General features: G+C 43.3%; 1 protein-coding gene across 1 annotated transcript in view; it reads right to left on the bottom strand.

The window, feature by feature from the left end:
• CREB3L2 (cAMP responsive element binding protein 3 like 2) overlaps positions 1–15,904 on the bottom strand; it is a 100,872-nt gene extending 84,968 nt beyond the window's left edge. Inside the window, exon 1 of the mRNA XM_072999942.2 lies at positions 15,341–15,904. Coding sequence (XP_072856043.2) covers positions 15,341–15,442 — 102 coding nt within the window. The 5' untranslated portion in view covers positions 15,443–15,904. The remainder of the gene's footprint in view (positions 1–15,340) is intronic.
• Between the last annotated feature and the right edge of the window lie 310 nt (positions 15,905–16,214).

Here is a 16,214-nt window from a genome sequence, read left to right as displayed (position 1 = left end):
GCATCTAATAATTATAGATTCTTTCAGACTAGACAGCTAAATATGTCCAAAGAGTGACCTTTTTAGGTTATAGCAAAACAGAAAGAACAAAGATAAAACTAGATTGAGCCTTTTCCTCCAAAAGCCTTAGGCAAATCTAAATGTGATTCATCTAAAACGCAAGGAAAGTGCAGAGGAACAGAGGAAAAGGCGGATCTTATCCTTTATAATGCAAAACTAGGGGGGGTCAGGAGCCATTTCCCCCCCCAGCCCTGATAATGCCAAACAAACAAACAAAACCCCCAAACAAGCAAATTTTTTCTGGTTCTTGTTTCTAACATTGGGGGATTTTTAGGTACTCATTCCGAAACCACCACTATTTACACCCATTAGCAGAAAATGATCGGGGGGGGGGAGGAGTGGGATCAGAGATAAAAACCATAAGCCCTTGGAAACTGCACTTTGCCCCACTCCTTGACTGAACCATGGTTTAAGCGTCACCAGGTATGGTAACTAAAACGATTTTCCCCCCTGAAATAAATCCATAGCTGGGAGAAATGCATCTAGGCGCACAGCCATTGCCCCACAGGGTCCCTGAGTCTAGTTCCCACAAGTGTCCTCGTTCCTTTATTTGGGAAAATTGCTAGGGAGAAAGAGATAACATGCAGGGAGCACTCTACCCAGTTGCTCTTTAAGAAGCAAGAGTTAACTAAATTTAAATTTATTTGGGGGAACTTCCCACCCACTCCCCACAGGCCTTCTCATCACAAAATGTCTAGTTCTGGGCCTGCCCAGACCTCACCTAATCCCAACACATTCGCTCATAGGAGAGCTTTTTCCCCCGCCTCCCCCTACCAAAACAAGCAGGCTTATTTTTCTGCTGCTGAGCTTTGCCTTTAGGGAGTTGCAAGTGAGTAAAATTTTCCAGCTGCTGGTGGAGAGAACTAGGAGGGAAGGCCAGAGTCTGGTGTGTGCTCACAATGGAATCTCACATCTGGAGGGCCAGCAGGCGCCAGGTTGCTACCTCCCCCCCTCTTGCTCAATGAAAAGGTCCTTTGTTACTGATTGAGCATAACTTATGAATGAAGTATTTTTCTGTATCTGGGGGTGGTCTCTGGGTTTAAGGCTGGACAGGTCTGGGCACTGAGAAAAAGCAAAAAAAAGCAAATTCGTTTTTCACATTTTTTTTAACCAAGGCAGTTGGGTCCTGCAAATTTTGCTGAGAGAAAAAAACATCCTCACACACACACACACACAGTTATCTTTCATCCTTGCCCTGTCTCACTTTTTCCTCTTCTAATAAAAGGAGCAGATGCACAAGAGGAAGGTGCAAGAGAAACACGCAGCGCGTCCAGTTCTCAGAAAGGAAGTCCTTTTTTAAAATTAAACTCTCAGAACGTGCACAGTGCCCTTTGTGCCGAAAGCAAGCAAGCATCCACACAGTTGGGATTACAAACACAGCTGTGAGGGAAAATGTAAAAACGCAAAGGGACAGCACATGATAGAGAAAGGAAACTTTAGCTGTAAGAAACCAAAGGGACAGAATGGCAGAAACACAACTGATACAGATAACTGGCCTACTGAGATACAACTACCTCAAAATGAGAGGAACAGATGTTCCTCAAGAAACCTGATCATATATATTTCTGGGAAATATAACCAGGGCTTTAGTTTTCCCCTCCTCCACCTTCAGCCCAACTTTTCTGATGATAATAATAATTAAGTGCCTTCAAGTCAATTCTGACTGATAGCAACCCTTTCCAAGGTTTTCCAGGTAGAGAATACTCAGAACTGGTTTACCACTCCTGTCTTCTGGGGGCCTCATGGGACTGTGCAGCTTGCACAAAGCCACACAGACTGGCTTTTCTCTCAAGAGGCACAGTGGAGAATCGAACTCCCGGTCAGATGCCTAAACCGCTGAGCTATCCAGCCAGCTCCTGAGAAGAACTGGATGAAAAATAGCTATTTCCTTCACTGGATTTCATTTCCCCCCTCAAAACTGCAACTTCTCCTTCATCGCTCTACCCAGGCAAACATCTGACCTTCCAGTTGTAGTTCGTCTGTATCTCCTATCAGCCTCAACCAGCAGTGAGGGGATGATGGGATTGTGGCTAAATATCTGACCATTTCTCCATGTGGTGGTAGACTTGGGCATACCTGCTCTGACAGTGGAGAGGTATTCCACAGTTTGGAAAGCAAGCTACCTAAAATAAGGAAGACACATATAAAAGCCACACCAGTTTTCATCCCCATTGTGGGATCCCTTCAAGCCCTAATCCATTTCAGTGGAAAGAAAAGGACTGAACATGGATGACCCTGTGAAACTGCATTATCCTACTTTCCTTCCCAAATCATCCCTGAGCAGTTCTGAAAATTAATTAATTAATTAATTAATTGAGCTTATATGCCGCCCAATGGCAAGCAATGATTCCCTGAAGCAAAGAGAAACAGCTCTCGGAATTTCTAATGAGGTAATAACATTTTGCTGATAAGAATAAGACATGGGCCCATCTGAATCTGGGGTTTTCCCTTCTTGCTAAGCAGGAGCTGCTCTATGTTCCCATGAGGGGCACTAACATTGCACTACCAGTGGATGGCAAAATCTCTGGAAAAACACAACACTGCCCTGATAGGACACTAATTAATCACCAACAAAGACAGCTGAAATGCGCACATGTTAATTTATATCTATTGCTGCACATTTGGAAAGAACAGCTAAATATACAGAAATGCAGTGCCTTATCATAGGGTGGCTGTTGATGAGCAACTCCAAGGACCCTGTTTGCCCTTCTTTTGATCCAAGGGGCTTCTCTGGTTCAGTTCTGGAGATAAAGTCAATCAATGCAGCCCTTGCATGCATGCAGTTTATGCCCCACCACTGGTACAAAAGAAAATCTAGCAAATGGCCAAGATAATGCCATTGAAATACTGTAGCCCACTTCTGGTTAAAGATAGTCTAATTATCTTAACCTTTTTAACACCAAGACTTAATTATTTAATTTCATTTCCAAGTCGCCATGGACCGCACTGTTAAAGAGTTGAAGGGGAAAGCAGCACAGATCCAGGAAAACGTTGCCCAGATCACTTGGAAATCTCACAAAATAATTTAATGCAAAGCCATCTAGGGCCTCGCTCCATTCCCAAAGGCCCAAATGATTTTTTTGGAACAAATTCCCAACAGCCCGAACATGAAAAGAAGTGCACTGAGCATAATAAAAATGAACTGTATGCTTGGGGAGAGTGTGGGTGGGGAATCACACAAGTTTGCAAACAGCATTTTCAAAAATACATTGGGGGGGGCGACACAATGTGATAAGCCAGATGTAATGAAAATGTCTTCAACTCCAACCCTTACCACTGGCCCTGCTAGGTAGGGTTGATGGGGGTTGTAAGCTGCATCTGGAGAGAGACAAGAGCACCCCCTAAGATAAAGCTTCACTGAAAGGAGAGTTCGGAGTATTCTAAGAAAAACAGACAAGCAGGGTGAGCTGGGAGCAAGCTGGTGGTTTCCTTTAGCTATGACTTCTGAATAGTTTATCTGCAGAGATAAGGAGAGCTCAAAGTTTCCCCAGCTCATCCCAAAGAACAACACTCTGAACTTTATGCACCAAAACATCTATGACAAGAAAAGCCATACAGCTTGCTGGAAGCTGAACCATGGACTTCTCGTCACATGCATCCTGACTGTGTAAGCTCCTTTGTCCAAACTACAAGAGGATGGATCCAGATTTAGGCATACACAACTGCACTGGCAGAAACAGACTTCCTCCAGCCCTTTCCTCCCTACAGCAGCCTTCTGAAAATACTATGCAAAGGATTAGGGGGTTCTGCTAAAGACAAGCTGTAGAACATTTTCTTTACTGCAGTGCCCAGAATCTTTCAGCCAGCAAGGCAAGAAAAGGTATTTCCAAGCTTTGGGATCTGGGATGGACAGAAAGCTCCCCCCACCCAACACTGAGCAGACACCCCCCTTACATATAAATTAAGATCTTCTATCCCTGGGACACAGAGGTTAGAGATTGAAATAGTATTGGAGTTTTATTTCCTTCCAGCTTTTGAATTCAAGAGAGCCTCATCTCTCTGCTGAGTGTTCGATCCCTATTTTTTCGTTGGTTGGTGGCAACTGTTTGTTTGCTGTTGCTCTGGTTGGTTGGTTGCTAATATGTGTGCAGTAAAGAAAGTACAGTAGTATAAACAAGTCCGTAATGTCAAGCAATTTTAAGTAAAGAAACATTTTTATTCTTTCTCCTATAGATGTCTCACACTGAATTACTGACACTTTAAGTGCCAATTAATGGTAAAGGGGGAGATTTTGGGGAACTCGAAGCGACAATAATCAAAACTTACAAAGAATACAAACAGCGGTCAAAATCCAATAGTTTCACCTGCCATCATACAGTAAGTCAACAGGCATAATTTTAAGAGGCGAATTGCTGCAAGTGAATAAAAAGATAGCTCAGTGGTCAGGCACCAGGCTGCGACAGCGAAGGTTGGAGTTGCAACTCCTTCACAATGGCTAGACTTGATTATCCATAGGGCAGGACACATGTCAGCGCTCCTATGCCCATATTTCCTAGCAACCGGTATTCATGAGACACAGTGCCTCTGATAGCAGGGGGATTGTACAACCATGATGGCTTGAAATTCTAGAGAAAGTTGTGTTACTCTAGTCTTCATTGTACCGATAGTGCAATATATCAGGGGGCCTTCTTCTGTAGCACTATGGCTGTGGAACATTCTCCCCTTGAAGACCCAACTGATTTCAGCACCAAACTAAAACACGGCTCTAAATCTTGCCTAGAGTAGGTTCGGTTCAAGGACCACGCAGCTACTATTATCTCAGCCTCTGTTACCATAGCATCGCCTTCCTTACAAGCTGTCAGGTGAGACGATCAGCAAATTATATCCCCCACCCAAATTTCAAGTGGGCATTACCCAAGGCCAAATTTGTTTTGTTGGCACCTGATATCAAAAAAATCCCACAAACACCTCTCCCCTGCCTTAGATCACATATATTTGTGATCAGATTCCTTAAATTAGAATACCAAATACCTCCCTCTAGTTCTTATCACCCCAGGCCTCTTTTGTCAGTGCATCATTGCCAAGTGGGCAGAACTACAGACTGCAGAACAGAAGCTGTGCTTAACAGATTTAATTATTAAAATCCATCTCATAAGGAAGAGGTTTGACACACACACACACACACATCTCTGACATTTACAAGTTCCGGTTTAAGAGGAACGTGTCTTTTCTTCAAATAATGAAGCCTTAGTAGTTCCCATCCATATCAGCATGTTGACATTGGTTGGCCCAGGGCAATGAACCAGGACAGGATCAATACTGTAAAACGGAACAGGATGTAAGGCAGGTTCTCTCTTTACTTTACTTGCCTAAGCAGAACTAGAAAGAAACATGAGCGCTTTTGCTCTGGATAACTTTGCCAGCCCACAGGGTGTATCCACATGAAAAAAATTAAAACTGGTTTAAATAGTCCTTTCTACCCTTCAGGACAGCCTGAAAGCTGTGATTAATTGTTGCTTGGGGTTGAGGAACTGAAAGATCTTGAAACAGACTTTACATTGTTATGGGCTGGGGAATTCTGGGTGCTAGAGTCCAAAAAGTTTACTTTTACAGGCTCTGTCAACTCATGTAAAACTAATATAAGTTGACATAAGTAGATATAGGAAACTTGCTAACTCAGGAACAACTGCTGTTTTGCTCAGTCTTCTGAGTTCAATGTGGCACTGAACACTGTCACTAAAATTTCTTAGCTATAGCAATGAAATTTTGGAATGCAGACTGAAATCGGGGGGGGGGGTACGATTCATAATGACCATTGTATGCCTCATTTAGAAATGGCCCATAATAACTACTTGTTTGAGGCATACAGAACCCTTACAAGGTAAAAGAGGGAGAAAATGGGTCAGGGAGAAAAAACCTTCACTTTTTTTAATATTCAAAACATCATTCTTCGATATTACAGGCCAAAAAAGTCTCAGAGAGCTGGTTTAGTCTTAAAATTGGACGGATTTTAAGTCAAAGGATACTTGCTTCCAAGAAGATTGGTTCCATGGATTTCAATCATAAAGTTTTGCTTTTTACCAAGTTAATAGAGGGTGTTTTAAACATATAGGTAGACCATGAAATTAGGTCAAGCCATAAAAATTATAAGGCGGAAGTAAGGAAAGAAAAAGATTAGTCATTGCAGAAACAGACATAGTACCTTTCTCTCTGACATTTATGACAGACTTACTTACAGTCTACAAGTTAGGACACTAGTGTAGTACAAGACAGGGTGTAGGGAAGGACTAAAAGAGGAAGGACAATGTCAAATGAATGCTCCAGAATTCTCTTTGAGGCTGGAGAGAGGTATGTAGTCCTGACGCTGTGGTGTAAATGCCATATCCCAATCAGCTCCATTAAATTCTGCCTAGCACTCCAATACTAACATCCCAAAAAATCTGCTTTCTATGAAACATGAACCAATTTTATTTTATGTACAAATCAAAAAGGTCCTCAACATCTGTCTCAGCATTACTTCAGGTTTCGGAAAAAGAACTAAATGGAAACAATGTAAAGAATTATAAAGAAAAATCTCTAACTCATGAAGGAGAACAAGATGGCATTAGGATCTCTCAAGACACATCTAGATTGGAGATGGGCATGAACTGAACCACGAACCAGGAAGAAGAAAATACATGATCTGGACACTTTGTTTTTCCTCAGCAAAATGGGATGAACCACCTCTCTCTCTCCACCATTTTGAGAGGCAGAAGGCAAGCCTGCTGCCTGTGCACATGACTCACCTGTTAGCTAAAGAGCAGGCACATGCGCACACGCAGCAGGCCCGGCTTCTGTGCAAGAAGTAGGGTCTGCTGCCTGTGCGCATGCTCCTGTTGCTCAGTTGACAGTCAGGCAAACTGATAAGTTTTTCCGGAGGGTTTGTGATCGTTCATGCTGGTTCATGGTTACCCATGAACCACCATCTTGCCGGTTCGTGCCCATCTCTGATGTAGATATTTTAAAAGCACTGACACACACGCACAGCATACACACAGAAAACCACACCGCTTCTCTCACTGAAACCTCTTTATTTTCTTTCATAAACTATATTTAGGTTGTAACCTCTGAAACCAGGTGCACAACCTTTTCAGCAATGGGGGACACATCTGGTACAGACTTGGGCAGCACACACAGACACACATATAGGCAGCAAGGGATGGGAAAACAGTAGTCATATATAAAAGATTCATGGGAAATGAGAGAGTTTGCTCCCTCTTTTATCGTCCAAAAATTCTGGAAGCAGGACAACAGCGCTTCTCCTCTCAAAGCCCAGTTGGTAGGACCAAGGGCAGTCCTTAGTCCAATGATGTCACACATATTTACCGGGAAGGAAGGCTCAATGAAGTTAAAGACCATTACTTCTTAGTAAATATGCCTAGGATTGCATATTCCCAACTAAAATGGCTTTGACGTACACAGTGGCATACAGAAATGAAATACAAAACTGCCCAAATGCTTGGGAGAAGTACACCATGTACTTTTTAATGCTATGTGAATTTACCTGGTTACCTAAGTGCCATTCTAGCCTTCTGCACCTGGCTTCATCCCCCTCCCGGGATTAACGGGGGGCCCTTCTGTAGTGGCAGAGTTTATGCAGTTTAACATAAAGGGCTCTTTATTCTGTTGACATGAACAGCCACTGCAAAGGGGATGGAGAAAGAAATCTGGAGATCAAGTGCTAAACTTGGGCCTCTTGATCAAAAAAAGGTTAGATCTGTTTCCTGAGGCCGACAGGTGTGTTTGTAAAGTCAGGAAATCCTCAGTGTTTATAGCCTCTGTTGTTCCATTTTGTGAATTACTAGCTGGCATCCAGCTTCATTATATGACGCCAAGGATGTTCAGGTACAGAATAGAACTGCAGAATTTCTATCAACTTTCTCCGGCAGACAGTGTTCCACCACCATCTACAGTGGACCCTTGACTTACAGATGGCTCCACTTAGAGACTTGTCGAGTTAGACTTCTCTGGGGGCAAAATTTAGGTTCCACTTGCAGCCAGAGAATCGACCTACAGAACGGGAAAAAAACCAAAATGGAACAAAAACGGTTGGTTACGGATTAATCAATGCATTGTAGGTCAATGGAGATTCGACCTACAGACTTTTTGACCTGCAGCCACTGTTCCAATACCAATTAATTCCATAAGTCGAGGGTCCACTGTAAAACCATACATCAGGAAAGGTTTCTAAGACTTTCCTTGTTGACAAGCAACTTGCTACATACCACACTGGGCTGATTTTAAGACAAGGGGTGTTCACAGGCATCCAGCCCAAGACCAGACCTGGACAAGGATGTCTAGATGGGTGTCCCATCCTTTGAGGGACACCTGGACATGATCCCTATCCAGAGATCTCCACAAAAAAAGCCATACTTGTGAATGGGGAAACACAAACGTTTGACTTCACATGGCATACAGAGTGATCAGTTTCGGGGATGTGACAGACCTTAAATACTCAGAGAAACAAACACAGGAGCATTTTACTCTAACCCTCTACACCATTCTGGAAAGGCAGAAAAGGCCACCAGACGTGGTACCGGCACCACCACACCAACAGCTAAAAAGAAGAAATAGATTGGGGTGCACAGAAAGAAAGACCCTGGTGCACTAATTCTGACCTAGCCACTCAAAGCCCATACAAAATTACTGCAGGCATTCATCTATAGTCACACACACACAAAGTCCTGCCACTGTAAAGTTTAGTAAACTAAGCTGGATAAGAAAGGGGAGAAAAGGAAGATTCTACAATGTAAATCCTAGCTAGTAGTGATGGCATAAATCTTTATCTGCTCCCTCTTGGCCAAGAAATGGTTAGAGCTAGTGACTTCAGTCTGAGCCTTGTCTATTTTCTCACCGGTTGTAGTGCTGAAGAAAAGTCTTGGGCTTTAGTAGAAGCTTCAGTGGTCACACTTCTCCTTGGATGCTGAATGCTGTGCACTAGTTTCTATTTCTCCTTCCTTTCTCGGAATCACAGCACATCTTATTGTCAATAAAAATTAATTCTATGAATGCCAAACTGAACACAGAGTCCAAGAGGAGGGCAACCCTGCCCCATGAGTTATCAGCAGCTACTTGTTCTATCCTATAGTCACTCCAACATTTAATAAGTAGCCCTGATTCAGTACATTACTGTATAGTTGTCCAAGGACCATGCACAACCCTGTTAAACACAAACTTGGAACTATTGTTTAGATCAGAGCTACAGAAATCAGTGCATAAACACCCATACATTACAGATACATCTGGTGCTAGAAAGCTATTTTCATCAAGACCTATTCTTTGATATCAGTGGGTCTACTTTAAATATGAAAAAGCTTTAATTCCATCCATAATTATTTAGCACAACCAAGAAGTCTATCATTATGGTGGATTAAAAATACTTGCAAATTAAACTGTGCTGACTTTATAAGTACGAATTAAATAGTTTTGACTTTTTTTTCAAGAAATGCAGGCCCCAATATGGCTATGGTTAGCAGCGACTTCAGCACTCTCCGCTGTAAGTAACTTTGTTCTTCTGGTTTCAGCAGGACTGTGTCATGACTCATCTAAGCTGGGTTGGGGCCAATGTCTCTTATGAAATGGCTGAAGCATCTGTGTTTCACAGTGGGCATTTTTATCACTAGTAGAAATTTGATTCAGAACATGAGGGCAGTACAAAGGCCTGATTCGTGGGCGTCTATCAACATTGTCCCGCTGTGTTGTTTTTTTTCCACCTAGATTTACCTGCTAGGACATACTAGGTCTCATTCACAGCAACCTGTAAAGGCTGTTCAGATCACCTTTCAGAGGCAACACATGCCAATATTCTCCAGCTGAAAAAACAAGGTGCCCTATTCCCATGTGGGTCCACTGGCATTTGTGCACCTACTTCAGCAGCTTCTCTCAAGCTAGTGCCCAAGACATGTGTTTGACCGGCAGTGATAATCACCCCAGACTTCCATGGTCAGTGGACTATGTATCAGGGGCAACGGAATTTGTAGTCCAATGCAACTGGAGGTAAGAACAGCAGAAGCGGCCCAGTTGTAACTTATCCTAAGCCCACACAATTGAAATAACCATGCACTGCTTCTCCCTTACTCCATTTGTCCGATATGTACAGGGCAGAGACTGGTACTCTTGCATTCCCCAAAACAATCTGCACAGAGATAGTATTCCATATATTATCATGGCAATAAAAATTAACAAACTTTTAAAGATCTGCTCTTAGCTGGTGCTGATGGTAACTGGCAAGTCAGGGTGGACAATGGAAGCGAAACCAAACTCCACCAGAGCCCTGCCTCTTCAGAACCCTCTCAGGAACGGGCAATTGGTGATCCTGCAGATGTGGCTGGAAAGTGAATCTCAACCACCCTAGGCAGCACAGCCCATAAGCCTGAGATGAGAAGAGTGGTGGTTTAATAACACCTGGAAAGCTACCAGTCACCCAAACCTGCTTTAACAGGAGATGTCACAGACTGATCTCTTGGACCTTGTAAGCCCTAAGCCCAAAGAGTAGGGACGTGGTGGCGCTGTGGGCTAAACCGCAGAAGCCTGTGCTGCAGGGTCAGAAGATCCGGCAGTTGTAAGATCGAATCCACGCAACGGAATGAGCACCCGGCGCTTGTCCCAGCTCCCGCCAACCTAGCAGTTCGAAAGCATGCAAATGCGAGTAGATAAATAGGGACCACCTCAGTGGGAAGGTAAACAGCGTTCCGTGTCTAAATCACACTGGCCATGTGACCACAGAAAGATTGTCTTCGGACAAACGCTGGCTCTACGGATTGAAGAGTGGGATGAGCGCCGCCCCCTAGAGTCGGACATGACTGGACAAAAATTGTCAAGGGGAACCTTTACCTTTACCTTTTAAGCCCAAAGAAACCTAATTTACTGTGGAGGGCAAACAAGCTCAATTTGCACTGCTTTTTTAAAGAAATAGCTGACGCTGCAACTACACTCACAAGCCGAATTGCTCCAAATCAGCTCTGCTGAGATTTGATTCAATGAACTATCATTGCTAGTGATAAGGTAATCTGGCACTAAACTCATATATCTAAAGAGTTTTTTTTAAAAAATTCAGAGGGCAATCAGGAGGAAAGAATGTAGGGGCAGATGTTCCCATGGTCCTGAACATCACACCCCAATTGCCTATATCACCAAAACACCACATCTTTACAAGAATGAATCATCACATTGGGGAAACGCCATTTGAATTATTCCAGCTTGAAAAAAGTAGAAGCTCCAGTAGCAAAGGGGGAAAGCCACACTGGGAGCAAAACAGGCCAGATGGATTCAAATCACCCTTTGTGTAGTGTGACCAGAAAAAAAACCTTTGAATTATTTGATCATGTAGTCCACTGCATGAATCGGAGGACAATAAACCATTTACCTTCCTTTGCTGGAAACTGGCCCTAAGCAAGAATACTGGTTGGCCATTTGTTTCTAGGTGGCTGGCAATCCTGCTTGCATATACAAGAGATCACCTACTTTCCTATAGGCTAGTCTTCCCACCATGATGTCCTCCACATGTGCTGGATTACACTTGTTATCATCCCCAGTGGTCCTGATGCCAGCAAGTGATGGAAGCTGTAAGTCTCAAACACCTGGAGAGCATCAATCAAAGGACAGCTGCAGTTAACCATATTTGAGGAAAAAGTGTGGTGAAGTATTCAGAGCATTGGACTGAGAACAGGGAGAGCCATCTTCCAATCCCCACTCACTCTCATTTTATGTCACTGGGCGAACCACTTCAGTCTCTCTCTTAGATGCCACCAACCTCACAGGGTTCTTAACAGCATACTCCTGGGGAAAGGGAACCTTTGCAAACCACCCCAGGTTCCTTAGGGGAATAGCTAGATATAAATTAAAACAGTTTAAAAGTCATGCACATGAACAAGAAACAAAGGAAAGTTGCAAAATAATCCCAGAACACGGTATTATTTTCAAAAACGTATGGTGGTAGCAGCAGATGCCCTGATAGTCAAAGCAGTGACCTCCTGAGTCCTTTGCACAAAAACCATTTAATTTCTTCACCACCATCCCAATCCTCAGGAGACAGAGAACGTGACACCACAACTGCAACTGGAGCACCCACTATAGGAATTCTTAATTTGTCCATAACAAATTTGAGAAAGGGCATAACACTTTACCGACAAAACATTAAATTGGACAGTGCTACATGAAGACCATTCATAAGAAATGACAGCCATTAAAAGATTTGGAAAACATCTCAAGAGCTAGAGAAGAATTAGGGCCACCCATTTTAATGGACAGCTGTTTCTTAGCCTTTCTTAAAAGCTTCAACTCAATAGATTCAACCTGAGGAGATTCCCCCTTAGAGAGGCCATTCTCCTTCCTCTCTACCAGAAAGGAGGGAGAAAAAATGGTTCTAACCAATGATTCTCTATCTTGGGTCCCCAGGTGTTCTTAGACTACAGTTTCTAAAAATTCTGGCCAGCACAGCTAGTGGTGGAGACTTCTAGAGTTTTAATTCAAGAACCTATGAAGACCCAAGGTTGGAAACCACTGCTCTAACCCCATGCAGGCTAATCTCATGAGAGGACACACTGTCAATCTCACATCAGCCTTGTGCCTGAACATCTCAAGGAGAAGAGGGATGTTTACATTTACATTTCCCTAGGAAGGCCAATTCTATAATTAAGAGACAGTGTCAGGAAGAGCAAGCTCCTTTCGCAATATTCTTATGGACAGCCTTTCAGTTTCTTCATATGAGACTCAGCTAACTGTATGAGTAGAAAATAAAGGATTAGGGTACCCTGACATCTCTCTACCATACATACCCCCAAACTATAACCCACTTATTTTGCCCCACAGAATGCAGTGGGAATCACTATGAATTAAGACAGAAGTTATCTTTATTAACCCCAGCCTAGGGCTTAATTCCCAATCGTTCTAGCAACTGACAATGATACACACCAAGGATGCACTAAAAGAAGTTTAGTGATAAACCCAACCAAAATGTTAACTTAATGTGCTCCCATCAAGGATCATGAAACAAACTAGCCACACTTCTGAAACACTGTCTAATTTCAGGATCTCAAAAACCAGTGGCTGATGACACATTGAACCCAAACAGTTAATACTACACCCAACATTCTGAAATTTACTAGAATAGGCATCTGCCAGGTTGTACTGGGGCCATCACATGTAGAACCACTAAACACATTGTTTGCCTTAATTGCACAGACCACATCTGTGCAGTCTTAAGATCATCTGAGGAGGCCATTGCAGGCACACTTGATGGGGACATGGGAGAGGGCCTTCTCTGTAGCAGCTCCCAGATTGTGGAACGTTCTCTCTTGGGAGATTAAGTTGGCCGCCTCCCTTTTATTTTCCACCAACAGCAAAAGACCCAACTTTTCATACAGGTTTTTAAATAATTGAGTCCTGCCTGCCAGTTTTTAAGCTTAGCTTTTTTAAGTTTTAAATGTTTTTGATCTTTTAACGTATTTTATATTATTATTATAGTTCAATTCCCTTGCAATGGATAATTTATTCTGTTTTTAATTCTACTTGATTTAAAGTTGGGAGCCGCCTTGAGTCCCTCATCAGGAAAAAGACAGTCTACAAATTGTACTAAATAAAATAAACAAATAGCCAGGAACAGGCAACAATGATGTGGAATTCTTCACATGACGTGTTTTCCTAGTCCTACCATGGAACTACAGCCACACATAGGATCACCTTTTAGTGTTGCTATTGAAAGAGCTAATATGGAGGGATTCTCTTTCAAGAGAAAACCAACATTGGCAAAACCAGCATGTTAGCTTTGGGTCAAAAAGTTCTCTTCACCAAGCAGAATTAAATGATGCATTTATTATTCCAGGATGTAAAGATAATGGTGTTTTGTGCTACGTTCAGAGTTTGTCAATGTGCATTAGTTTATACAAGTCCTCCATCCACATATTTGACATGTAGGACTATACCACAGCTGTGGATGATGGGACCTATAGTCCAATTCACAGGGGAAGCACCAGCCTGGGGAGGACAAGCATTATAGAATTAATATACACATGTAGCCAACTTAGACAGGCATTTTCAAATGTATATCCTCATAATGGATGGGAGAAGGCCATGAATGCATTCCTTGATTTTTTTTAAGAATTTCATTCTCTTTGTAGGGAAATCATCCAGCATATATCTTAACTCCTTTAACCTCAGAAGCTTTTTATTCCCAAAACAGACAGACCTTGATTTCTTATACAAATTGCAAAAACTCTTCACATGCCTTCGTGTCAGGATTTGTTTTTTTAAAGGCAAAGGCATCAATTTGTTATATTAAGCAGACAATCTTTGCAGACAGTCTGGGGAAAGATTTGGCCAAGTCAAAGTTCCTACTTGCACCCTGCCAACAACAACAACAACAACACCCCAAACATCTGGCATAAATTTGTGATGTTTGTTTCTTCACTGTTTCTTTCATAGACAGCACTGCAAAACTTTTGAAAATACTGATTTGGAATTGCCTTCCAGCCTCATTCTGATAACAGGCTTATGACAGAAGGGATAGTAAAGGGTAAAGTGTTATTAGAGTTCACACTGCTGCTCTTTTCTCACTGACAATTACCAAGAGCTTCTTAGTTTACAGAAACAGGAAGGAAAACTCCAATCAAAAGTTACACAAACAGGCTCTTTTGAAGAAACAGAAATGATCAGAGACAGCCATCTGCAAAAGGGCTGTCCCATTTCTGCAAAAACCTTGAAGGGAAGAGAGAAAACATTCAAGTAATTTCCCCCCATTGCGTCAACCGCTCTGTTTCCCTTCCTCAGGAATTCCAAAACTCTCCATTTTTAACTATAAAGATGTTTTGAGCAGTTCTCCTCACTCATCAACGCCTCACACTCTTCCTAAGGGACGGAGCCCCCGGCATTGAAAGGGTCGGGGAAAGACCAGCCCTGAAATAATGGGGTTTCGGGGAAAGAGTGGCCAGTTTTGGATCAACTCATAATTCCTGAAGAAACTCCACCTACATAATGAAAGGCCAAGGCATGCTAATAGCAGGGTAACTTTCTAAAGCCAGATGTGTCTGCTAATCCAAACTAACTGTTTTTTCCACCCACCAAGAAGAAACCTCCCCTTTTTTTACCCCCTGCACACAAAATAAAAGGATGCTGCCTCCTTAACTCCATAAAATAAAATAAAATAAAATAAAATAAAATAAAATAAAATAAAGCACTTAAACCAACAGCCTTACTAGCTGTTGACACTAAAGGAGACATATATTTTTTCGTTGTTTCTTTCCCTCCACCTTTCTTTCTGGACCCACCACTCTCGATTCGACACCCCCTCGCGTTGTGTTCTCACCGTGTTGTAAAGCAAGGCATCGGAATCTCCTGGTTCTGACAGCTCGCTCAGTTTCCGATCCCAGTGCAACAGGTTCGGGTCCCCGCTTTCCAGCACCTCCATGGCCGGTTCGAATCGCAGCCGGAGACCCAGGAGGGGAAGGCAAAAGGTACGCGCTCTCGGGACCGGGAAAAACACACACGCACACTTTTACCAGCAAGTCACGGGAAAACAACTCTGTCCCATGGAGCAAAATAATAATAATAATAACAAGTCAATAACAATCGCTTGCAGCGTCTCCCTCCTATTCAGTGATCACTTATCATCACCCCCGGCGGGGAAAGGGGTTGAAAAATCTATAACAAAATTTGCAAACTTGGAAGGGGCAACACAGTTACGCTCTGCCCAAGCCGCAACAGCTGGATGGCGTTGCCTCTGCGACCCGACCCGCTGGGTTCAGTGGATGCATCAAGCTCCACATCTAGAACTACGCTCCCTACCAACTCCACTAGATCCTGCCCGGAGATCCGCCAACCTCAGGGTTAACACTAGTTCCTGCCTCCCCTTTAGTTCCCCCCCACCACCAAGGCTAGGTTCCATCCCCGGCCAATCAGAGAAGCGAAACTCGGTTGCCTCTGCGCCTCCCGGCCAATCAGAGTCCAGAAACCCCTTTCCCGTTCCCCTCCCACCCTCTCAAAAGCCGCTGGCCATTCCGACGCTTTCCCCCAGCTGTGGAATGTGGACGGGGAGGGGGGGAACCGTCCCATTGACGTCATCGAAAGGGGAAGGCCCGCGGGTTGTTTTTAATCGAGGGGGAGGCGGGCCCTACCGTCGTGTCGTTTGGCCCTCGCTGACCAATAGCCTTTAGCCGTGGACGTTCCACCGGCTGGGCTAG

Source organism: Pogona vitticeps, chromosome 5 (genome assembly GCF_051106095.1).
Source record: "Pogona vitticeps strain Pit_001003342236 chromosome 5, PviZW2.1, whole genome shotgun sequence".
Lineage (NCBI taxonomy): Eukaryota > Metazoa > Chordata > Lepidosauria > Squamata > Agamidae > Pogona > Pogona vitticeps.
The sequence above is the reverse complement of the archived record's forward strand: the minus strand, read 5'-3'. Positions and strand labels throughout refer to the sequence as shown.